General features: G+C 41.8%; 1 protein-coding gene across 1 annotated transcript in view; it reads right to left on the bottom strand.

The window, feature by feature from the left end:
• Positions 1 to 335: 335 nt before the first annotated feature.
• dag1 (dystroglycan 1) overlaps positions 336 to 26,498 on the bottom strand; it is a 65,371-nt gene continuing 39,208 nt past the window's right edge. The window contains exons 2-3 of the mRNA XM_034165898.1: positions 4,143 to 4,604; positions 336 to 4,049 (exon numbers count right to left, since the gene is read on the bottom strand). Of these exons, the coding sequence (XP_034021789.1) occupies positions 2,223 to 4,049; positions 4,143 to 4,604 (2,289 nt within the window). The 3' untranslated portion in view covers positions 336 to 2,222. The remainder of the gene's footprint in view (positions 4,050 to 4,142; positions 4,605 to 26,498) is intronic.

The following is a 26,498-nucleotide window of genomic DNA, read 5'->3' as shown; positions in this document are numbered from 1 at the left end:
TGAGTGTTTTCAGAGCGTAGCCTTTTTAATGGGCAGAGCTTTCAAACTGATTTGTCCAACTAGTAACTCAATAGGAGGATAATTTAGTACAAAATGAACAGAAAAGACAGTAGATGGTTGCCAGGCAGCAAGCTATTGAGAGAGGTAAAACCTCTTGTGGACTTCAGACAGACTGATTTATCAATTCAAGGCTAAGTGGGAGCAGTAAAAAAAAAAGTGACAGTGACTGAAAACCTCATCCATACACATCAGTCTGGTTTTGACTGCGGGGTCTGAACGGACATTCCATAGAATTCCCAACAGAACCAGCTCGGACAAATGCAGTCAGACACATGAATGAAGAAGGGTTGGACTTTTATCGTACCAGTTGGTTTTATTATGACAATGCACACTTTAAAAGCAAAAAAACAAAACAAAACAAAAAAAAAAAAAAAAAAAAAAAAAAAAGGGAAAAGGGGAGGAGAAAAAAAAAGCCTTGGCATCCTGCAAAAACCAACAGTTTACTTAATGACGAGTCACTTGCTTGAGCCCACACTGACGGGTCACCGAGTGATCCAAGTCTTACATTATTATTGCAAAGGGTCACCTTCAGTTAAGTCATCAGCAAACAAAAGGACATTAAAAATAAAATCCGAGTACATAAAATATGGGTCAGTCCCTCTTTGTATAATGGTAGATACACTTTGATATGCAAACACACGAAAAATAAAACGTGAAATATATGACCTATGAAAAAAATAAAAAGTGTACATAACTGAATCATGATTGAACATCTAGGCTAAAAATCTTACAAATCACAGAAGACTAATCATTAACCAATCATTATTTTAATAATCAATTTGTGGCTGTATCAAAAAAACAAACAAAAAAAAAAACCTTCCACTGGCTGCTTCCCTTCAAATTAGCTAATTAGTGGAATTTCAAGGTTCTTTTTTTCCTTTTCAAATCACTATTCTTGCCATGATTTTCTACTCTGTGACCTCTGAAAATGGGACTACCGGTACAATCCCACCTGGGATCGTCTCCATGGTACATTATGTTTCAGACTGTGTGAAATGCCTCATTATGTAAAAAAATAATTATCTCAGGGCCAAAATAATCTGTAGAGTTTATCTTACATTTCCCCCTTATCATGATGATATTACATGCACAAAAACAAAGAGGTGGGGAAAAAAAAACAACCCCAAAACAACAACAAAAAAATATGCATCAATGAAACTCTGTTACTGACAAGTAAACATAGTTTCACAGTGTGGAAATGAACTTCTGTGACTCAATAGCAATGTTAAAATAAATATTGTGCACTGAAAATCCATGTGAGGTCATATCACCATTAAGTTTCCAAGCTGAGCCTGTCACTGAGTAGATGAACACAACTGGGACAACTAATATTTGAATCTACTTGCCTCTTGACACATTCCTCCCACCATCGTAAAAATAAAACGGCCAAATGAAACAAACATCTCTAAATCTTCAGGCTTACCTTTACTAGACACTGTAAGGATAGAAACAGACAAGTAGTGTTAAAAGGCAAACCATATTGAATCTGAGAAAACACACACACACACACACTCATTCACGCATACAGGCTTCTGATTTTCTTGTGGTGTCTGGCAGGGTGATTTGAGATCCTCCTGAAGGTTTTCTCCGTTTCATATTTAGAGAATCTCACGCCGTATTTCAATCATGACGTGTTGCCTGCAGTGGTCTGATAGCAGTTTGCCATCTTCTGGCATTAAAAACTGGATAAAAGAAGTATTGTTCGGTAAACAACTGAGTCTAAAAAAAAAAGAAAAAAAAAAGCAAAAATTGTGGGATAAGATGAAAACTAAAAGCCTGTATTCAAATTGGCAGAGAAAAATGAAATGCTGGGAAGAGAGCACATCTCCCAAATTGCTGCTTTGACCAACCGGCCGACGAACAAACCAACATGACGAGAAGTTGTCTTAGGCCACTGTAGTAGCTGGGCTACTGTTAAAATAGTAGTCCTTCCCAGCTGTTTCAACTCATTATACCGCCTCTCTACTGCAAAACCCCAACTGACTCTTTACTCCCATACCACCCCCCCCCCCCCCCAACCAAAGTCCCCGATAACAGTTTTGTACTTTAGCACCTCTTTGCATCCCTCCAAGTAAATGTCCAGACAAACACCAGAATGGAAACCATCTCTGTTCCTCAGGGATCCTCTCCCTCCACCCAATCAGGGGAGGGATAAACAAGTTTTAAGGTGGAACATAGGGAGGTGGAGATCTGTAGGGAGTCATGTTCTTGGGACGGGAACCCTTGCCCTCCATGGGGGTAGTAAAGGGAGGTGGTGGCTGGTAGGGAGGTGCATTGGGATCTTCATCCCGCAAAGCTGTGTATTCCCCCAGCATCTCTTGGTTAAGGGGAGTTGTCTCTGGCGTGGCCATGTTGGGATATTCAGGGGGTGGAAGTGGGGGCTTCTCTTCCTGGAGAATCAAGGGCATACTGGACGATGGAGGTGGCTTAGAGTCATCAAGTTCATCAGCAAAGATAATCGGCACACCCTTTTTGATAAAGGTAGCCTGGTCTTCAATGGTCAGTTTACCTTTCCGTTTCTTCCTGTAGCAGATCATTGCAATTATACCTGCAATTAACAAGATCGCTGCCACTACCACAGCTGGAATGACCGTGTGGAGATAGACATCATCTGTGCTCTGCCGACCTGTTCCCAATGCTGGTGTGACTGCAGCAGGCTCTGGAATATCTATTTCGCCTGGTGGGATGAAGGAATATGTTCTGCAACTTGCCCTTCCTTTAGCTTTAACATCAATCGGTCTGAATTCAGGCTCCATTGAGTACCTGAAAGTCTGTGAGGGCCTTCCATCGGCATTGCCAAGTGTCCGGCTCATGACTGTGATCTGTTCTTTGGGACATGGGTGCTGCTGGAGGCTGGTGTTTGTCCACTCCACCATAATGGAGCCCTTGGTGATGTTTCTTATACTCACTGTACTGCTGTTGCGGTCCCCAAGGGCATATGCCAGCTTCTTGACTAGAAGGATCTTTTTGTGAATGTCATTTGTTACTGAACGTGGCTCGCCTTCAAATCGGGCTGTGAAGATCACAGGAGTTTTATCGTTGATGGGCCATCGATTTACACGGACCTCAAAAGCATCTATGGCATTCAAGCCACCTTTGTCAGTAGCCTGCATGAAGTATTCATGTTTCCCCACATGCTGGACATCAGGCACACCATAGAGAAGTTGGCTTGTGGTGTTAAACTGAATCCAAGAGGCATCTCCAACCACTTCATTTTGGTTCTGTCTCAAGGTAAGACGCAGTTTATCTGTTGTTCCATCCTCTTTGTCAAAAAATGTGTCAGATGGAATCTTCACCTCGAAATAGGTACCCACCAATGCATTGACCTGGTCAATGGGATTACGCAAAACAGGTTTCTCATTGTATGGATCTGGGATGATGCCTGGTGAAGGTGTGGTACGTCTGGGTGGCTTGGCTGTGGATGTCTTCGGTTCTCTTGGAAATGGTGTAGTTTTGGGCTTTTTTGGTTTCCTGGTAGGTCTTCTGGTAGGTGAGGGTGGAGTGGCAGTAGCTTCCACATATATAGGTCTGGTCATGGTTGGCTGGATGGCAATGGTGCTTGTAGTCTCCATCACCTTTGTAGGTTGAGGATGTCCCAGGGTTGGAGTATGGGCAATAGAGTCACGGATTCTGATTGTAGGTTTTCCAGGCAGGGGAACAGGGCCTCTCACTGGGGGAGCAGAGCTTTCAGTTGGAGCAGCAATAGAAGGGGAGGATAGTGTTGGTATTATCCTCACCGGAGGCTCTACCAGAGTTGTTGGAGGAAGTGTGGTCAGAACAGGTGTCGGGGTGTTGTTTATTTGACGCCTCACCCGCTTAGGTAAGTGGGGTTTCTTGTTGGCAATATGCCAGCCCACAACAGGATAGCCCAATTTAACTGACATGGTGCCTTCTTTTGCAGGGTTCTGAACACTGTTGATATTTGGAACGGTTGTCTGGTCCAAAGAACAACCAAGCTTCCAGGATAATAGAGCACCATTCTCCACCACCTAGAGACATTTAAAAAAAGAAAGTTAATTTTGTCTGCCATGTTACTTCTTTTATCAGCAACGTTTTACACACTGACACGACTACGCACTCACTTTTTTAGCATTCCCAGGTCCAGCCATGAATGCAGACATGTCAAACAATCTATTGTTAACCACTGGGAGCATCCTCATATGCTGGAGCCCCACCCCAGAGAAGCCCCTCATGTTGTCCAGCAGCTTCACTCTCTGCTCGGCACTCATTTTGGTCAAATCTGCATCCAGGATCACTGTCAGAACTGTGACTGGTTCCTCATTGTTGCACATGAACAGTTGGGCCTCGCTGTCAGTGGGGACTTGGTTGGTCACCAGCTGGACTGAATCTGGGTCCAAATGATCTTCAGGGTGCACCTCGATGGAGAACACTTCAGAAGACGAGGAGGACTTTGTGTAATTAGAGATGGACACAGAGATGTAATGGACACCCTTGTCCTCCTCCAAAGGCAGACCCTGGAGGATTCTGCTGCTGGCGTCCCAGCGCAGCCAGGCAGGGAGAGAATCCTTACCCATCTCTGTGATCTGGGAGGAGACAGGGACAAGAGTTGAACATCAATGCACCAAGTATTTTGAAAAAGTGTAAAAAAAAAAAAAAATGTATAAAGGAAATACACACTTTAAACATTACAAGCAGGAAGCAAAGAAGCTTGAAATGAAGGTGTAGTTGGAATTTTACAGTGTGTCATATTCAGTGTTGCCACAGTTACTTTGAAAAAGTAATCTGATTCCCAATTACTCCTTGAAAAAGTTAATTACTTTACTGATTACTCATTTTTAAAAGAACCCAAGTTAGATTACTACTTAATTAGTTACAGTAACTAAAGTAACAGTGGCAACACTGATGATATTAATGATGAAACGAGAAACTTTTGTTTGGCATAGCATTAAAAAAATAAAAAATAAAATAAAACGGAAGGGCAATTGCTTTAATTAAATTAGTGTATGCACCAGTACGAGTACAGCTTCCTTTGAGTACATCATTTAATTCACTTTTACAGTCTGAAAAATGATTAAACTGGCTTATTTCCATTCAGGTCTGATTGGCCACGTTTATGTGCTTTTGAATGTGTCTGTTTTGCTTCTTTATCTCAGCACCTTCAGACTACTATCAGATTCTTCTTCAAAAGAATGTAAAATAACAACCTGAGATCTGTGAGCAAGCTCAAAAAATAAAAATGATTGAGACTTCAGTTATTTCCCTTCATGCACCAAATGATATGTTGTGCTGCTCCACTGTGTGAGGTTTCACCAAAACCCAACCAGTTTAGGAGGAGCTGCATGAACAAAGTATATTTTATCATCGTATTTTGGCCGCTGCAGTTTGAATCCCCGTCCAGTAGCCTCAGCCTCATTTCTCTTCCACCTGCTCTTTCTCCTCTCCGTCACATCAGCCAACTCTGTCCCTTTACCAGTCACACTGCTCACATCCAAAGTCCCCACCCTCACTTCTACACTCATAACTTTCCTCTCGGACATCTTCTCAGTCTGCTGGACAACACCGCGGATGGACGCTGTTGTTAATCCAGGCCTCGACCAATTTGGTATGGAAATCTGACTTGTGGTGTGCATGTTTGGTTTTGTAAAATTTTACGCTGGATGCCCTTGTTGATTGAAGCAGGACCGGGACAAGGATTCCACATGGCCTCGCTCCAGATTTGACACAATGCACAGTGAATGTCCCTCCTCCTCTTTCCTTCATTTATGTAACGGCTGTACACCCATGTGGCTGAGTTTACAATGTCAATGTTATGTGATGCATTAATTAAACACATATGTCCAATTATTTCCCCTGGAAGACATCGGAACAAAATTAAATTCCTTGACACGAGTGATTCCTAAAACTACACCCACCCAAACTGCTTAACAGCATCAAGTTGCAAATGGCATGAAAGCTCCAGTCTTTCTTACTTTCTTCTTCTTTTTAAATAGACATGTGCACTAAGACACCAGCTTAAATGGTTGTAAATTAAACTCAACCAAAATTAAAATAAGTTGGCCAATTACAGAGCCGGGGACGTCCCTCTGGCAGGAGGCTGATGGAGAGAAATGGATCACAGGGGAGTGACAATTCATCCTGCACACATAAATCCAAAAACAAGAACAAATGCATCCTGTGCTCCATGTGCCCCCACCCCCCCACCGCCACACAAGTTAATTCTGCAGCTAATAAATCTTGGTTGATAAATTACGTAGAGGCAGCACTCCCTAGACACATCATTAATGCTCTAACCAGCGCACAGGCAGCGCAGGGGGAAACATATGTGCACACAAAAACACACAAGTGCGTTACACATGCATACACAAATATGGACACATCGAAACAAAGCTGATGCATCTGATCTGTTTTATGCTCAGAATACATGTGTACGATCAAATCAAACGTAAACAAATCCGCTGCACCAGGAAGTGGATCTTTAACAAAGTCTGCCAATTGTCTTCAAGCTCCTCCCTCCGGATGAGTTCTGGCACCACCTTATGTCTCCGCCTCCCCCCCCCCCTTTTTTTTTTAAGGAAACAAGAAAAAAGGCTATAGGTGTGTTGTCTTTTCAGTTTGTTATCACAGGATACATAGCGCAGTCCACACACACGTGCTGCAAATAAACACTGGTTTAAACTTGTTTTTTGATTATTATTATTATTGACTGGAAGGTTGTTCTTCCAAAACTGTGCCATCACAACACTTTCCTTGTGCAAGTATCTACTTCCTGTTGAATCAGTACTTCAGGAAGTAGCAAGTGGCCGTCAGTCGTCATTGTTTTGAGCTGCTTTTCTTTATCATGCTTTGTCACACATGCAGGAGGCCATATGCCAGAAAAGTAATGTCTCTCAACTTTCCAGAAAAATGTGTTATTTTTATTTGTTTGAGAGACAACTTTCACAACACATAGCCCCATTAGTTGGTCAATACGAGACTGACTGCCACCATAGAGGCTTTGTGCAACATTCACGTTGACAGTAGAAATGGCTTCATACAACTCATTATGGTAAAATTTCTTATCTGTAGCGGCAGAGAGACGACGATGTGCAATTGTGTGATTCTGGAATTATCTTAATCCAAATAACAGTGTTTTAGCAGTTAGAATCACGTTATATTAATACAAAAATCAGTGCTGCTGATTGTTGCTTCACCCTGTGTACTACCCAAATACCATGTGTCATGCCAGGCTAATAATTTGTTTGTTGTTATGCATTATTTTTTACGCTACTACATGTTTTCTAAAATGGCTTATGCATTTTATTTTTGAATTATTGCCATGTGGCGCTGTATTTGATGCATTTTGTGTGTGCACTTTGGCCATGGCCTCTGTATCAGGGTGGTCTTCCAGCCCACTAATCATTTTTTGTGGTTTGAGGGGGGGATTAGCACTATAAAAGTAAACCAAAGGAGTCATTTGATGAAATTTTAGGCTGTACAGGGAGCTGAGAGGACAAGGAGGTGTTTCTGACTCACCATTTATGGTGTAGTGACCCTCACCCTGTTTACAGAGGAATCAAAGTACTCTGTTCCTTCAAACCCAGTTTGTCTCACTGCATTTGTAGCAGAGGATGGTTCAGTCTTGACAAATGTTCCTGTTGCACTGTCTCATGTGGGGCTGGCTACTTTGAGCAGTTGTACATGGCTGATCCTCCTGCTGGAAGATCAGATATCTACAGTGCCGAGGTTCTTGTGGCTCATTGTCCATTCAACCATGAACTACCCAAATGCTGGTGAGATCACAAATGGCATGAAATAGCCGTGTTAGTCAATGAACATGTTTGAGGGGTTCAATTTACAAAACATTGCTTTTGTTGTCCTTTAGAAGTTTAAAAAATGTAGCTAAAGTCCCCTGGGGTTCAACTGGACCCCACATGGTAAGATTAAAGCGTTCTCCAAGTGCAGTAGGATGAGGGTTGAACTGTCCTGCTTGTTTTTCCTGTTTATCTGTGAAAGTGTGTCTGTGTACTAAAATAGTTCCATCTCTCACTGTCCCTCTTTCCTCATTATTAAACAAAAATCTGGTTTGTCCTTGTTGCAACACAAACAGAATTGTGCAGCACTTTATCAGTGGTTGCATTACACATTTCGTTTAAGGGAAAACAGCAGCACTGGCCACTTATTTATACAGTTTAAAAAGTGTATTTTATGAGTTTCCAGCAACCACTGCCTGTCCAATGGATGGGGATAAAAAAAATAAAAAAATAAAATAAAGGTAGTTTTGGCTGTATAAATAACTAATCTTTGTCAGTTTCGGGATTCACCTACTGTGTGTTGGAACTACACTATAATGGAGACTGTTGATACTACGGTGTATTGTGCAGTCATGTCTCAACGTCTAACTGTACAACAGGCTCCTGGACCAAAGTGGCCTCTTGTGGAAACTAAAACAAATTGGTTCCTTTCTGCTATTTTTCAAAATGTTTAAATGGAAAAGCTTTATTTGGTTTGGCACTTCAATCAACCTAATAACTAATAATAAAAAAATCTGCCCTGCTACACATTGTGAAATTTATTTCAAACAGTGTAAGAAGAAAAAACAAAAAACAAAGTAGGTAAGTAGAGAAATATTTGAATCCCTGAATTAAAGAGATTCTTTTTCATAAATACCACTTTTCCTGAACAGTTCCTCGGCCAACAGAGGAAAAGATTGTGGTTCTCCTGGGCACACTCTAAAATGCTAAGAGGTTATCCTTGCCGTCGTGAGTTCCGTATGGGATCATTAAAACCTTAAAGCTGACGGCAGTGTTTTCTTAAGTCTGTTCCAAGCAAAACAAATGTGAAATTCAATACACCAACTTTTTAAAATTCACGCTAACCTAGCAAAGAGCTTGTGGCGTTCTCTCGCTGAGGGGACATAAAAAATACATCTGGTCGAAAAACGAAATCAAGAGAAACATTTCCCGTCTTCCTTACACAAAGCTTCGGTATACAAGAGCTTAATGTTTGGCCCTTTAGGTGACAGTGTGCGCTCACTGATTCCTCGACTCCTTTCCCCTACGATCCAACTCGTACCTCTGGCAAGGTTAACATCTAAGCCCTACAAAAGCACGAAGGGAAAACCCCATTTTGTGAAAGATTTATTTGAGGAGGCACAGTCAGCATGAATGATGGAAACTAATCTATTGGAGTTGCTGGGATGCTCGAATGTGGGATGGTAAAGACAACTTTGAACAGGTATAAAATGTAGATTGGATTTGCTCAGCATCATGATCATTTTTAATGAATAAAAAAACCTAACTTGGTATCTATCATGTGTTATAGCTAAACTGTTAGTCACAACATGATCACACTGTCTTAGTGTCACAGTAGTGGCTGCTCATTCGAAATTGTGAAACTCTCACCTAATCAAGGTTGAAACCAAACTGAGAACTAATGCGTGCAAGCAAGGTTGTTGCATGACTGGCTCAAATGCAGCTGAACTGCCTGAAATTTTCCTCTCGTCACCTTAAATTTACACTCATTGATACAAAACATAGGGGTCGCACCTGCCACCTAATGGAAATCAGCATAGAGTGCAATGCAAGTATCCCTGGTAGGGTACAACTGGTGCAGTGGTTCTTCTCATGCTCAGTGTTCATGCTCTTTAAATAGGTGGGCTTCATAGATAATTGGCAAAGCTTCTGGGGAAAACCTGGAAAAGAGTCAGAGCTCTATTGAGCTGAGTATTCCATTAACTTTAACTAGTAATGACTTCATGACTTTCTTTGCTAACAAAATTTTAACTATTAGAGAAAAAATTACTCATAACCATCCCAAAGACGTATCGTTATCTTTGGCTGCTTTCAGTGATGCCGGTATTTGGTTAGACTCTTTCTCTCCGATTGTTCTGTCTGAGTTATTTTCATTAGTTACTTCATCCAAACCATCAACATGTTTATTAGACCCCATTCCTACCACGCTGCTCAAGGAAGCCCTACCATTATTTAATGCTTCGATCTTAAATATGATCAATCTATCTTTGTTAGTTGGCTATGTACCACAGGCTTTTAAGGTGGCAGTAATTAAACCATTACTTAAAAAGCCATCACTTGACCCAGCTATCTTAGCTAATTATAGGCCAATCTCCAACCTTCCTTTTCTCTCAAAAATTCTTGAAAGAGTAGTTGTAAAACAGCTAACTGATCATCTGCAGAGGAATGGTCTATTTGAAGAGTTTCAGTCAGGTTTTAGAATTCATCATAGTACAGAAACAGCATTAGTGAAGGTTACAAATGATCTTCTTATGGCCTCGGACAGTGGACTCATCTCTGTGCTTGTTCTGTTAGACCTCAGTGCTGCTTTTGATACTGTTGACCATAAAATTTTATTACAGAGATTAGAGCATGCCATAGGTATTAAAGGCACTGCGCTGCGGTGGTTTGAATCATATTTGTCTAATAGATTACAATTTGTTCATGTAAATGGGGAATCTTCTTCACAGACTAAAGTTAATTATGGAGTTCCACAAGGTTCTGTGCTAGGACCAATTTTATTCACTTTATACATGCTTCCCTTAGGCAGTATTATTAGACAGTATTGCTTAAATTTTCATTGTTACGCAGCTTTATCTATCCATGAAGCCAGAGGACACACACCAATTAGCTAAACTGCAGGATTGTCTTACAGACATAAAGACATGGATGACCTCTAATTTCCTGCTTTTAAACTCAGATAAAACTGAAGTTATTGTACTTGGCCCCACAAATCTTAGAAACATGGTGTCTAACCAGATCCTTACTCTGGATGGCATTACCCTGACCTCTAGTAATACTGTGAGAAATCTTGGAGTCATTTTTGATCAGGATATGTCATTCAAAGCGCATATTAAACAAATATGTAGGACTGCTTTTTTGCATTTACGCAATATCTCTAAAATCAGAAAGGTCTTGTCTCAGAGTGATGCTGAAAAACTAATTCATGCATTTATTTCCTCTAGGCTGGACTATTGTAATTCATTATTATCAGGTTGTCCTAAAAGTTCCCTAAAAAGCCTTCAGTTAATTCAAATGCTGCAGCTAGAGTACTGACGGGGACTAGAAGGAGAGAGCATATCTCACCCATATTGGCCTCTCTTCATTGGCTTCCTGTTAATTCTAGAATAGAATTTAAAATTCTTCTTCTTACTTATAAGGTTTTGAATAATCAGATCCCATCTTATCTTAGGGACCTCGTAGTACCATATCACCCCAATAGAGCGCTTCGCTCTCAGACTGCAGGCTTACTTGTAGTTCCTAGGGTTTGTAAGAGTAGAATGGGAGGCAGAGCCTTCAGCTTTCAGGCTCCTCTCCTGTGGAACCAGCTCCCAATTCAGATCAGGGAGACAGACACCCTCTCTACTTTTAAGATTAGGCTTAAAACTTTCCTTTTTGCTAAAGCTTATAGTTAGGGCTGGATCAGGTGACCCTGAACCATCCCTTAGTTATGCTGCTATAGACGTAGACTGCTGGGGGGTTCCCATGATGCACTGTTTCTTTCTCTTTTTGCTGTGTATGCACCACTCTGCATTTAATCATTAGTGATCGATCTCTGCTCCCCTCCACAGCATGTCTTTTTCCTGGTTCTCTCCCTCAGCCCCAACCAGTCCCAGCAGAAGACTGCCCCTCCCTGAGCCTGGTTCTGCTGGAGGTTTCTTCCTGTTAAAAGGGAGTTTTTCCTTCCCACTGTAGCCAAGTGCTTGCTCACAGGGGGTCGTTTTGACCGTTGGGGTTTTACATAATTATTGTATGGCCTTGCCTTATAATATAAAGCGCCTTGGGGCAACTGTTTGTTGTGATTTGGCGCTATATAAAAAAAAAATTGATTGAATTGATTGATTAGGCTGGACTATTGTAATTCATTATTATCAGGTTGTCCTAAAAGTTCCCTGAAAAGCCTTCAGTTAATTCAAAATGCTGCAGCTAGAGTGCTAACAAGGACTAGAAGGAGAGAGCATATCTCACCCATATTGGCCTCTCTTCATTGGCTTCCTGTTAATTCTAGAATAGAATTTAAAATTCTTCTTCTTACTTATAAGGTTTTGAATAATCAGGTCCCATCTTATCTTAGGGAGCTCATAGTACCATATCACCCCAATAGAGCGCTTCGCTCTCAGACTGCAGGCTTGCTTGTAGTTCCTAGGGTTTGTAAGAGTAGAATGGGAGGCAGAGCTTTCAGCTTTCAGCCTCCTCTCCTGTGGAACCAGCTCCCAATTCAGATCAGGGAGACATACACCCTCTCTACTTTTAAGATTAGGCTTAAAACTTTCCTTTTTGCTAAAGCTTATAGTTAGGGCTGGATCAGGTGACCCTGAACCATCCCTTAGTTATGCTGCTATAGACTTAGACTGCTGGGGGGTTCCCATGATGCACTGAGTGTTTCTTTCTCTTTTTGCTCTGTATGCACCACTCTGCATTTAATCATTAGTGATTGATCTCTGCTCCCCTCCACAGCATGTCTTTTTCCTGGTTCTCTCCCTCAGCCCCAACCAGTCCCAGCAGAAGACTGCCCCTCCCTGAGCCTGTTCCTGCTGGAGGTTTCTTCCTGTTAAAAGGGAGTTTTTCCTTCCCACTGTTGCCAAGTGCTTGCTCACAGGGGGTCGTTTTGACCGTTGGGGTTTTTCCGTAATTATTGTATGGCCTATAAGGCGCCTTGGGGCAACTGTTGTGATTTGGCGCTATATAAATGATGGGGATTTTATGAGTTGTTACCATTTATTTAATTAATCATTGCCTGCTTACATGATATTCAATGTAATCAAAAGTAGTCTGAGTTAAGTTTCTGCTTCTTGTGAAATGAACTGTATCAACTATCTGTTATCTGTGTGATGTGGGAGTGAAACCAGCCACAAGACTGAAAGAATATGTGTCTTAGCTGACTTGTTAAAGGATTCTACATTTATTATTGTCTGAATTATATTCTCTTATACATCATTTACTCATTCAATCATAATAATTATGTACCCATTCATATATGCTGCATTTAAGCTAAATGATTGCTCAGCCACAGTGATGAACTAAAGGTTGTTTCAGGACTCTGTTGACATCGAAACTTAACTGCTTACTCCCTTCTTTCTGTGAAAGAAACGAGCATGTTTCACAGGTAATCGTAACTCACAAGCAACCGTTCACCCCTCCCATCCCCAAATGCAATGTACCCTAATGCTACGTTGTATTGTTTGATTTTTTTTTTCTTTTTCAATAAAAGAGCAAGCGTCGGGGGGGGCGGCGGAGAGGAGCAGGGAAAGCAAGGTTGGTCTTAGGTTTGTACGCTCTCTCCGAAGCTTCTCCCCTTTGCGCAAAGCTCACAAAAGAGATCTCTGTCTAATGTTGTCTCTTTTTATGTGATTGTGCTTTGAGAAACTGTGTTTTGCAGGATACGATCTCAGGCACAGTTTAAGTGCCAGGTCCAGTTCGGGCAACGGACCTGACATTTTCCTGGCGCCCAACGTGGGGCGTCGACACATCCTCCCGCCGTAACCAGAAGATGACGCGCCGCAACCCCGTTAGACGGAGGAAAAGACCACCACTTCAAACGTGGCCGGCGTTTTAGACTGAAGTTGACTTGTGGCTCGGAGGAGGGATTGACGACGCTCTACGAAGCCACTAGAATAACAATTTTGACGTAAGTAAGGAGTCTTTTGTGTGAGATTGTGAACTTTAAGTTAATCACTGCAGTGTAACTAAAAAACAGGAAGACCGTTTAATACGTGACCTGTGACTAAAATACAGGAAGACCGTTTAACACGTGACCTGTGACGGGAAGACAGATTTATTCTTGACCCGATGTGATGTTTGCCACAGGAAGACAGTTAACACTTGACCTGGAGGGCAATTCTAAGACTATTATTTACGTCAAAGAGAGACAACTGTGACAACGTGTAGGATTGTTTTTTTTCTCTCCTAATAATTTCACAAATTCTAACTGGACATTTTACAAAGTACTGAAAACCCAAGTTTATCTGAAGGGGTAATGAATGATGAATGAATGGAATGTATGACTGGGAATGATCGTAAGCGAATTCCTGTAACTCCGGTTGCAGTGTAGCTTGCGTGACATTCCATACGCACAAAAACTCAACAGCGACCGCAAGGAAGCAGAGGCAAGGTCGACCTGCCCAATATAAGGATTTGGTAGAAGCTTGGTCGGCACCGCGGACGCGCCAGAGTCATTAAAGGGGTCTTGAAATACCACTGATTTAGATGGCCCTAGGCCTAACCCCCCCAGTGGTCTAAAATGGGAAACACACAGGGTACATTAAAACTCGAGGGCGACCCCAAATATATGGAAAGGGTCTCCCCGGGATCCACACAATACTGTAAAGACTGGAAAAAGAAATATGGTTTCACAAATAAACTTGTGGTGGAAAATTGTCAAAAGGTTGTAAGTGACGTCACACTTCAAGTAGCCACAAAGACAGAAAAGAGTAAGTTAAAAAAGGAGGAAGAATTGAAAGTAGCGAAGAGATGGTTAGATGAGGCACAGAAGAGACAGAAAGCAATCAATGACAGGAACAGTCAGAAAGGAAAGGACAAGATAATGTATGTAAGACCTGAAGATAATGAGACAGTGACCGGACGACAACAGCCACCATTACAGCCGAGACCACAACCTGGACAACAAATTGTACAACAACCATCACAGCAGAATTCACAAGTACAACAACAATAATCACAACTTACAGACTCTGGAAGTACACCCTGGAGATTGGATCTACATTAAAGTAATCAAAAGGAAATCCTGGTCCAGCCCAAAGTGGGAAGGGCCATTCCAAGTGTTACTAACAACACCAACTGCAGTTAAAATCGCCGAGAGGTCGAGTTGGATCCACCTAAGTCACTGTAAGCTGGTAAAACTCCTGGACAACCCAGAGGAAAAGGCATCCAGCCCAGAGGAAAAGGCATCCAGCCCAGAGGAAAAGATCATCTTGGGTGCATCTATCCCACTACAAAGACAAAGACCAAAGGTTGAAGCAAATATCAGAGTCCTGAAGCAGACGAGTAACCAGCTGTGACCAAGGGGAGGCCTGTCAACTCAGACCAGGATCAGAAGCAGACGTACTACAAGCTTGAAATAAGAGCACTGAAGCTGACGTGACCAGACCAGGAGACAGAAGCAGACGAAACTGCATCTTTGAAAACAGGAGACAAGACGATCCTGTTCTAATCCTGTGCACCTGTGTTTAAAAGAAACGTCAAGAACAGGGCACAGGACAGAGTACATGACACATTATCTTAAGTCCACTTGCAACATGCCTTACACATACTGATAATAGTACAGATTTATGCACTACAACTGAAGGGAAATAACATAAAAAAAAGGTTCCAGATTCCCTCAGTCCCTTGCTGAACTGAACTGAGACTGTGAACTGTCACCTTCAGCCCCTAAGCTCAGACAAACTGCACCTTTTGAACTGTCACTAAAGATGACGCCTGTACCAGTCAACATGAAGGACGAAGAGCTCCTGCTGAGGAGAGAAAGAGTTAGACGACATAAGGGAGAAATCCGAGAGGTTCATAGCAGAAAGAAATGCTCTTGTTTTTGTTGTTGTATGATAATGTTGATTCTGTTAGCAGGGGTAATATATTTACTTCATCATTTCCGGTTACAAGGGACAGCTAGACAAAGCGAAGCATTCGCAAAAATCAATAAAAGATACATACCTAAACAGATGCTAGCACTACTTGATGAGATAAAAAAAACGATACCACAGACAATCCATTACAGCAAAACTCATGGTACAATTATGCAACAATCGTAGCTCAATCAGTTAATGAGACAGACTGTTATGTCTGTTCATACATCCCAATATCCAGCACACAACCAACTTTATGGGCACGACCATTTAGTTATGGTGTCACTGACTATATTGTTCAAGCTATGTACGTAACAATGACTGGTGAGGATCACGTATATATGTCCAAAGCATACAGCGGATGGAATGGATCTCATTGGGGGAAAATTTATGACCCGTGTAGTCAATTAGTACCCTTGACTAGGATTAAGGCATCTGCACTTGTGGCCAAAACTGTTATAATACCCCACGGAATTAAATTTCCAATTTGTTATTATCAGGAAGGGAATGTATCAGTGGGACGGTTGACTGCTAAGAGATGTGTAGAGACTCGCCTAAATGTTGGAGCGTGTATTCAAGTTAACAACCAAATCTGAAACCCTATATTGTGGAAAGTGGGCTCAGAACAAACCCTCCTGTCCAACAGATCACAATTGCTTCAGGATAGCAAAATTATGGTTACCGGCCCGGAACGGAACATGGCCAGTGGATGACGTGTTCTGGGTTTATGGTACACGCTTGTACCTGAATCTCCCATCGGGATGGGATGGAATTTGCGCTCCTACCCAGGTGTCAGATCACACCTTTGTCGTCGCGGCCGAGCCCAAAAGGCCAGAAAGGGTGAGGCGGAATTTAGATGACGTGGAGATTCACCAGGTAAAACACATCTGGCAGAGCGATGATGTGCCCGAGGAGTTTAAGATCTGGAAAGATTGGGAGAGGGGTGGTCTGTCCGTGTTGCCCTGGCTGGGTATTCCAAACTTACAGTTTCGATTAGAAACAGTAAATTATCGATTGGCTGTATTCCTAAACGCGTAGTCAACAAAGCCCAAAACAAAATGTTGACCGAAATCCGTACGATGGTCCTCCAAAATCGATTAGTGTTAGATTTGTTAACAGCGGCACAAGGCGGAGTATGTGGAATGATAAATGCCACGTGCTGTACATATATATCTGAGATAAATTCTGATTCGGCACAACAGGTCCTGGAAAAAATGCAAAGTACTATGACCACCGAGTTTCAGGAAACAGCAGCTCGATGGAGCCTGTGGGGGTGGTTTACCTCCGGCTCCTGGTGGCAAATATTGCTAAAATTCTTTACACCGGTTCTGATTTTGATTGGAGTTTTGATTGTTTTCTCCTGCTGTGCCATACCCTGTATTAAGGCAATGGTTACTAGGCTGGCAACCAAGCTGTTTGTGCAATTACAATTGGCTCACACACCAACCTATACACTCTTGAACCTCAAGGAGCCCCAGGAAGGATGTGATAATGTGGACTAAGGAAAAGACACTTATGATGATAATTGAAAGTGTAAAGTAATGAAGTTATGAGTGAAAATGTGTAAAAAAAAAAAAAAAAGTGCTCATGATGGATGAGTGAAATTATGCTGAATTATTGTCATACACTGTAAATACATTTATTTTTACAATAGCTAACTACAAATAAATGCTAAAAGAGGAGGGAAATGATGGGGATTTTATGAGTTGTTACCATTTATTTAATTAATCATTGCCTGCTTACATGATATTCAATGTAATCAAAAGTCTGAGTTAAGTTTCTGCTTCTTGTGAAATGAACTGTATCAACTATCTGTTATCTGTGTGATGTGGGAGTGAAACCAGCCACAAGACTGAAAGAATATGTGTCTTAGCTGACTTGTTAAAGGATTCTACATTTATTATTGTCTGAATTATATTCTTTTATACTTCATTTACTCATTCAATCATAATAATTATGTACCCATTCATATATGCTGCATTTAAGCTAAATGATTGCTCAGCCACAGTGATGAACTAAAGGTTGTTTCAGGACTCTGTTGACATCGAAACTTAACTGCTTACTCCCTTCTTTCTGAAACTGTGTTTTGCAGGATACGATCTCAGGCACAGTTTAAGTGCCAGGTCCAGTTCGGGCAACGGACCTGACAATAAATAAAATTGATTTGATTTTAAACAGCAAGTGTAGTTGTGGTCCTCGCTGTGCCAATGGGTGTGTTGGTCTAAAAATAAGGTGTGGTCATGTGCAGTGCCCATGTTATGCAGAACACATTTGCACCACAGATCAGCAAAAACCTGTAGAATTACTGAACAAGTATACAATTGTTCATATATTTATAAAGCAAAATATGCAGACGCCTTGGGCTCCAGGTCCATATCGCATTTTTTTTTTTTTTTTTCCTGGAGGAAAAGCACAGCCACAAGCATTTTCTTCTCAGTATTTCCTGTGGAAGGTGTCCCTGTGACATTTTTCTATGACAATGATTAACAGCCAGTGTGGACTAGCTTGCAATGTATGCTGATAAAATGTACTCACTCATAGCCAGACCCAAGTGTCTGTCCAATCTGCTGTCACAAATTAGTTTTTTTTTTTGTCTCTATTGCGATCGATTTAGAGAGATGAATCAGACAAAAATAATCCTCTCCTCCTGTTTACCCAAAAAAGTGCTGCAGTAACATCACTGAAAAGTTGAGATTTTCAACTTAAAAGCACGCTGGGCGCTGGGCAATGGGCATACCCCCCCCCCCCCCAAAAAAAAACACCAAAAAACAGTGTGCTCTGAAATAATAATAATAATAATAAAAAAAAAAATTTAAAGACTGGGTATGGCTTTTTGTTGTCAAACGCTCCCTGTGGCTGCATGCACTCCATTCCCATTTACAGTAATTGGGAGGTCGGGCTATATGGACACAGAACCTTAAGTATGGCTTCACAATGCATGTATCAATAAGACTGCTTAGCTGCAGCATTTCTCTCTTTGCTGGTTTGACAACTCTTCTTGTGCATTGTTTTATTTCTTATTGGCACTATAGCCAAAGCAGATATTCACCCCACCACATCTGGTCTCCTCCAGGATTCTTCCTGTAACTCAAAATAACTGAGGGAGTTTTTCCTGAACAGTGTTGCCAAATTGCTTGCTCAGAGGTCAGTTAAGGTTAGACCTGACTCTTGCACCTTGGGGCAACTTGCACTTTGATTTGGTGCTGTATAAATACAAATAAACATGAATTGAAAAGCCTCGCCTACATTTCAATGTTTCACCTCAGGCAGCTTTGGTGGCTGCTCTCCACAGGTGCGCTTTGGCGCAGGTCTGTTATTACCAAAAAGTCTCACTTAACTCTACATTCTAAACAGCAATGACTCAGGTAGCAGCACACTCCAGCTTTTAAGGAGGATGGCAGATTAATCCAAATAGTTTACTTCATGTTATAGCAAAAAGGTTAGTAGTTAGGTGATTGAGTACAACTCTTTTGCGCAATGTGCCCTAACATGAATTCAAATTTCATCTTATGCAAATAGCGCCGCAGAACTGGAATTTTGACACTTGGTCACAGTTCAGTAAGATGGCATCCACTGAACAGCATACATGATGTCATCATTTATCGTGAATGCTGCACATGTGGCAGTGTAACGTCCATCCTGTTTTTAAACTCAGGTGCAAGGAGATCAGACTCAAAACAGCTCCTGAAACTGCACTCTTTCAAGCTGAATCTATGATGGGGTTTTAGTCATGGTTGTTCACATTAAGGTAATTCATTGGTATCAGAAGCATATGGAAATGGTGAAATATGAAATATATAATATAATATATTATAAATATAATATAATGAAATATATAAACTTCTAAATCCCTTGTACTCAACTTCTTCCAGAGAAGATGAAACCAACATTGCCCTGGAAAGCACTTTTTAAGCAATACTGCTTTTAGTTTCTGCTTTCCAGCACTTCAAAAACATCACGATTACTAAGACCAAGTCCAATAAATGTTAATGTTGGCGAGATAAAAAAGAAGCCATGGAGTGCAACGAAGAACCTTTGGGTGCAGCAGTGTGAAACAACTTATCAGTGACATCTGTAAAGAGTTTTTTTTTTTTTTTTTGCGTCACTGTCGCCTCCAGTGAGACTACAGATATACAGAAGCAGCCAAATCTGTTTTACCCCTCAAAACCCGACTCAGGGCTTAATTAAAACAAACGATAATCTCTTTCAAGATGGGTCTTGTTTGATCTCTCTTGCCACCCGCCACCAACCCCCCCGCCGCCGACACATGCACGTGTCAGCCGTAAAGCCGCCGTGACCATCAGCACTGTAAGCGACTGTCACGGGCACTGTGGCGTAATAACCGTTGTGAAAAATGCATCAGTGTGAGCACACTACGAGACATTATCGCGTATCGCTGGCATCATCCTCGGTGTAGTTGGCAGAAACGGCCGTGCCTTCACTCTGCCTTCTTTTTTTTGGTTCGAAGTTACAATCCTGCAGTGTGAGTAAGACTGCACCACAGCGCTGACACAAAATGAAGAAACAAACCAGCCTTGGAGCGGTGCGCTACAGAGCCCAATGCCAGAACAATGTGTGTATGATCTGGAACAATGTCCTCTCTGTGGCCTTCAGGTGAAGAAATACTTGCAGTTTCTCCTTTCACAATCTCTCACTTGTCCTCCATTTCTGGCTCCCGCTTTCCTGCTCTGACACCCACCGCCTGGCAACATGGCACCTAAAGTGAAACCCACACCTTTATTAGTCTTTGGAAGACGGAACAGCAGAGAAGGTGGGAGAAAGAGACATTGATAGACAGTGAGAGACAGACTACTGATGAAGAAAGGTTGAAGCAAGAGACCCCCCCTCCTCCACCCCAAACAGAGATATTCTGAAGAGGCGTTGAGTCCCTCGGCATTCTGGGAAATAAAGCAGCTCACTGTTGCGGTAAGAGGACCGCACGAAGAAACGAGGCCATTGTTACCGGGGACCTGCTTGACAGCTCGAGCGATAAGCCTCAGATTTTAGAGAGAGAGGGATGTAAAGAGGAGGTCCAATGTGGACATACTGCTGTGACATCATCATTCAGAGTGAGCTGACAGTTGAGGAAGCAAGATGATGTGAGGGGAAAGGAAGTGGGTAAGGAAGCGTGACAGGCAAGAGAGGAGTGAGGAGGAGAGGGGGAAGACGGTGGAACAGGCATTAAAAGGGAAGTCAGGACGGGGATGTGCGAGATAAAAAGAAAAAGTGAGAAGTGGAGTGAGAGAGAAAAAACCCAGTGTGGAGCGAGTGACAGTGCATGAGAGCGAGAGGGAGGAGGCAAGAATGGCAAACCTATGGAGAGGGAGAGTGACAGAGCGTAGAGGGAATTGCTGCATACAGACGAATGTTTCCACTGGAAACTCTGTGGCAAAGAGGATGGATGGATGGATGGATGGATGGATTAAGGGAGAGAACTATAGAATAAAAACATACTGGTGTTGCTGGGATGGACGTAGCCAAGGAGCGATAAATGTTTAAGAGGAAAAATTCATCCTACAAGCCATTTTCGACAGTTAAAATTAATTCCTGGCTAAGGTTCACAGCGGACACGTTCACACTCAGAGCACAGCATCAGACCGGGGAAAGGATGAGCACAGAGAGTGTGGCTCATTCACAAAAGAACTTCATTCATAAAATCGAAATCTTAAATTTCAAGACAGGTTTTCAAGAAGAAATGTCCCGAGATTAGATTTAAAGAGCTTTAAAATGAACTCTGAGGTACACCGGCAGCACAACAAAGCAAGAGTATTCGCTCCAAAGCACCACACAGGATGTAGCTGCAGTTAACTAAGTGAGGCGCCATGAGCATATCAACCTCTGGCTAGTTATTGCTGTCTGCCTACCTCACCCTGAACACTGGTGTACAGCAGGGCTATATGCTGAGGCCCCTGGAAGAAACTGAGCACCTGATGGGTTTGAGGACTACAAACAACTTGGCCTTAAACAAGAGATCTGTGAGCAAGGTCATAAAATGCTGGTATACAAGTTTCCTGCATGTGTTTGATACCTGTGGTAGCAAATCTTTGTGATAAAATACTTAAATTCACAAAGAAGTCAACCTCTGTAAATGTAATTGACAAATATGACCATTTCAAGGGAAAAAAGGTAAACAAAAACCCTGAAATTTTTCTTAGATGATGCTGGAGCTACCGCACCTAGTGGGGGGTCTGGGAGACTTACCCCACACAACAGTGAAATATGACATGCAATTTTGTGTAATCTGGTGCAATTAATAAGATAAATGAGAGCTACAGTGCATCCAGAAAGCATTCACGGCACTTCACTTTTCCCACATTTTGTTTTATTACAGCCTTATGCCAAAATGGAGTAGCTGAATGCAGTTTTCCCCTAAAAATTCTACTCATAACACCTCATAATGATAAAATGAAAAGGTTTTTTCATGGCATCCTGTCCAGGATGTACCCTGCAGGGATGAAAAATGTCTGCTTTTTGGTGGATTTCCGCTTTTTCCCCCATCAGGCATCTTGTTGAGCAGCAAGGAGCCCTTGAAGCAAAACTGTTGGTTTTTATTTTGCATTCTCTTCATTTTTCTATGCTAAACCCTAAACAGCATATGTCTAGGAGTACCTTTTTATGTTAAACTGACCTGTTATGGTCTTCTGAAGCAGTTGATAGATGTACTTACAACTTCAAAACAAGAGCGATGCTAACACATTAACATGTCTGTGGCATTTACAATGTTAAAGTTAGCATTAAGCTGTCACCTGTCAGCACGTTTGTGTTGCATTTCTGATCAGTATAATAATTAATGATTCAGCGTTTGTTTACATAAGTGTCAGATAAATTACATTATTATATGGTATGGGATTTTGCCAACTTCTGATTGGCCCATTCGCCACTTTCTGAGCTGTACCACATGCCGAGTTGACTGCTGGTGGAGTCGAGTAGACCGTGCGTGCAAAACGAGTACACCTTGCATGCAGCGTAGCGCTAGCTAATCAAGCGATGCCTTCTATCGATAACGACCAATCAGATAATGGGATACAATGCCTACTTTGGCTGTCAGTTTGTTGACAAGATGGCAGAAGACAGGTTTGCATCTGTTAGCGACGCTGACTTAAGACGAATTTTACAACTAAAAGATGCGAAGAACACCCGCAGAAATACACAGTCAGAAGCCAACCTGTTTCGCAAGTACGTCACTGAAAAGGGACATGCGCCCAACTCTGAAACTTGTGACAGACGGATGTCTGACGGAGTACTCGGTCGATTTTATGTGGAAGCTAGACAGACGAATGGCGAGCTTTATAAGAAAACAAGCCTGATGACTCTTTGTCACAAACTTAACAGGCATCTCCAGTCGATCGATGGGATGTCAGTTGGTGCAGTATAACCGTAATAATAAAGAATTGAAACTTGAGATAGATTTTTCAGTTTTAGTATGTTTGACAAACTCCCAGTTTTCTTGTTTACCATATAATAAAGCAGTTATAGACTTTTGATTTCGGTTCACAGAGGCCAAGGCTTCGGTGAACCCCATTCTGACCAGGTCCGCATAATAACGGGTACATCGAAATCAGAAGTCTATAATTGTATAAAGTATAATATTTTTATTTATATTATATATATATATACACACATATACACACACTGTAGTTACACATTGATACTCACAGTAAACATCTTAAACATCTTAATCTTACCTGGTAACTTCTAGATGTTTACTGTTTAACTATTTATTTGAAGGTTTACTTTGAACATAACAACAGCAATGACTGTAGAGTGATTTGCGATCCAGAACATGTTTTGCTTTTTTTTTGTTTTAACACCCCATCTATCTGTATTTGTACTTGCTCATTCATTCTGCAGTTCCCAAATAACAGTTTTTTTTTTATTTAAGTTTAATGACAATTTGTTTTGGTCAAACGATTATTTTCAACGTGTTAATTTCTTCAGTGATTTCCTCCAGAACTATCTGCGACACTAGAAAACTGCTGCATCCTAGTAGGAACAGAATACTACTAGGAGTGATTTTGGAATTAGGATAGTTGGGTTTTTTTTTTTTTCTCACCAAAATGGGTGCTGCACCCACTGCAATTTATTGTCTGGAACAGCCCCAGATTGCATTTCAGAACTTCTACAATTCAAAAATTTGGGGGGAGGGTGTAATTTTGGGTTTCAGCTTTTGTTGTGTTTCACCACTTTCATCCCTGACCCTCCCTCATGCCTTATGACTGCTAGGATAGGCCCAAGCCCCCCGCGACATGATCGTGTATAAGCAGACACACACACTCACGCACATACACTCGCATGTCCCCATTGTGTTTACACTGTGGTAATAAATATCTTCATCTTAACCTTATTCTTTAATGTGAACATCTGTCATGCAGTCGTCGTACACTACCTCGATAGTAAAGCAAAATTTAATTATGCATCATAAGATGTCCTCGACCATAAAACCTAAAAAGCTTATCCAAAAACTATACACACGCCTGGGTCAAGTCCAGAAGAATAGCAGCAGTGGAACTTTGGAGATTACAGCTTCATTAATACTGAATGGGACTCTATTACTGGAGACGAAATGTGTTCCACGAAAAAAAAAAAAAAAAAAAATTATAAACTTCTTAATAAGGCTTCGTTGTGGAAAAGATCACCATCAGGCTGGTGAAGTAAAAGACCTTAAAATCTTGTCAACAATTTCAAAAGAACTCACCAGCAGATGGGCAAGAGAGCAACTCCGTCACACTGAGAAGTACAAACGCGTGCATGTGCGTGCATAACCACAAATACACCCCTATTATACAGCCATTAAAGTATAATGATGAAGAGGCTTCTGAGCTATAAAACCTGCTCGAAAGTGCTCTCTCTCTCTCCATGTGTATCACAAAAGCAACACACCAACCAAAATTCTTTGTAGCAAATCTGGTTGCCAAGGCCTGCAGCAAAACTCAAAGCCCTTTGTTTCTCTCTATTCTCTCTTAACCCCTTCCACCCGCCTCATTTTGGCTTGTCAGTATCTCACAAATAAAAAGTGAAATTTCCCATCGATGAGATATACAGGTTTAGAAGGGGTTAAATCTCTCCATCACCCTCTCATTTGCTTTCAGTTCTCTAATAACGAACGTCTACATCCATGAGATTTAGCAGATTCTGGAACAAAATTCTTTGGACAGATGAAACTAAGAATAACTTGTACCAGAATGATGGAAGAAAGTGCGGAGAAGGAAAGGAATGGCGAATGATCTGAAGTATACCACATGCTGGAGGCAGCGATGTGGCATAGACATGTATGGCTGCCAGTGGAAATGGGGTAACTGGTGATTACAGATTATTTGAATGGATTACGAAGGGTAGGGCTGGACAACTGCTCATGTTCAGCCATATGTTGCTAAACTGATAGGACAGGACTTGACAGTACAGATGGATAATGACCCAAAAACATATGTACAAAGCAACCCAAGAACCTCAAGGCAAAGCAATGGAACATTCTTCGATGGCCAAATCAGGCACCTGCCCTCAACTGAATAGTCAAAACTGAAGGTAGAAAGACCCAAATACAAGCAATACATAGGCCCTGAGGCCCGTTAGTGCCACTGATTGTCTCCAGATTCCATAGCCTCACACCGATGAGAGGCTATGACTCTCTCCCCCTGGATGGGATGCCAGTCGGATGCAGGTTACTTTACCATTTGTAGCTGGGTTGACAGACAATGTAGATCAAGTGTCTTGTCCAAGGCCACAGACAGGTAGCATGAGCCAGATTCAAACCCAGGTCTACATAGTGGCAGGACAGCTCCTTATCCACTCAGCTACCCACTTAACTACAACTGAAAGAGGATGCAGTAAAGGTCTGGAACATCAATCAAAGAACATCAATCGAGGAAACAGCTTTTGGTGACATCCATGAGCTCCAGACATCAGCTAGTCTTTGACCACACAGGATTTTCATCTAAAAATGAACAATAATCCTTATACTTAAAATGATTTTGTCCAATTACTTTTTGGTCTCTTGAAATATGACTGAATGTGATATTCACTCTGGTTTTTGCAGATGATGTCGTTCTATTGGCTTCAGACAATGATCTCAGATGAGCACTGAGAAGGTTTGAAGCCGCATGTGAAGCGACTGGGATAAGGATCAGTACCTCCAAACCCGAGACAATGGTCTTCTATCGGAAAAGGGTGGATTGTCCCCTCTGGGTCAGGGGAGAGTTACTGCACCAAGTGTAGGAGTTTATCATGGGGTCTTGCTCATGAGTGGAGGCAAGATGGACCATGAGATGGACAGACTGCTGGGGTTGGGTCTGATATTTTATGATGCTGTCATGGTGAAGGAGGAGTGGAGCCAGAAGGCAAGGCTCTCAATTTACTAGTCGATTTACATTCCCATCCTCAACTATGGTCATGAGCCGTGGGTAATGACCAAAAGAACAAGGTTACAGATACAAGTAGAGGAAATGAGATTCCTCTGTCTGGTATGTGGGTTTACACTCTGGGACAGAGTGAGAGATGTGAATATCCCGGAGAGACTGAGTAGAACTGCTGCTTCTTCACATTGAAAGGAGTCGGCTGAGGTGGTTTGAGCATCTTGTGAGGATGCCCCCGGTTGTCTCCCTAGAGAGGTCTTCAAGCTGTGTCCAACTAGGAGAGACCCAAGGAAGATCCAGGACATGCTGGAGGGATTAGATTTCCTGGCTGCTGTGGGAATTCCTCGGGATACCCCATGCAGAGATACAGGACATGGCTGAGGACAGGGAAGTGTGGGATGAGCTGTTTGGTCAAATACCACAGCGACCCAGATAAGCGTCACAAAATGAATGAATAAATGAATGAAACGTTTTTGTTAAACCAAACCTGAAAGTCAACACTTATTACATCCTGACTGCATCACTTTCAGCTCCACTGTGATGGTGTAGAGATGCAAAAT

Source organism: Thalassophryne amazonica, chromosome 3 (genome assembly GCF_902500255.1).
Source record: "Thalassophryne amazonica chromosome 3, fThaAma1.1, whole genome shotgun sequence".
NCBI classification, from domain to species: domain Eukaryota; kingdom Metazoa; phylum Chordata; class Actinopteri; order Batrachoidiformes; family Batrachoididae; genus Thalassophryne; species Thalassophryne amazonica.
The sequence above is the reverse complement of the archived record's forward strand: the minus strand, read 5'-3'. Positions and strand labels throughout refer to the sequence as shown.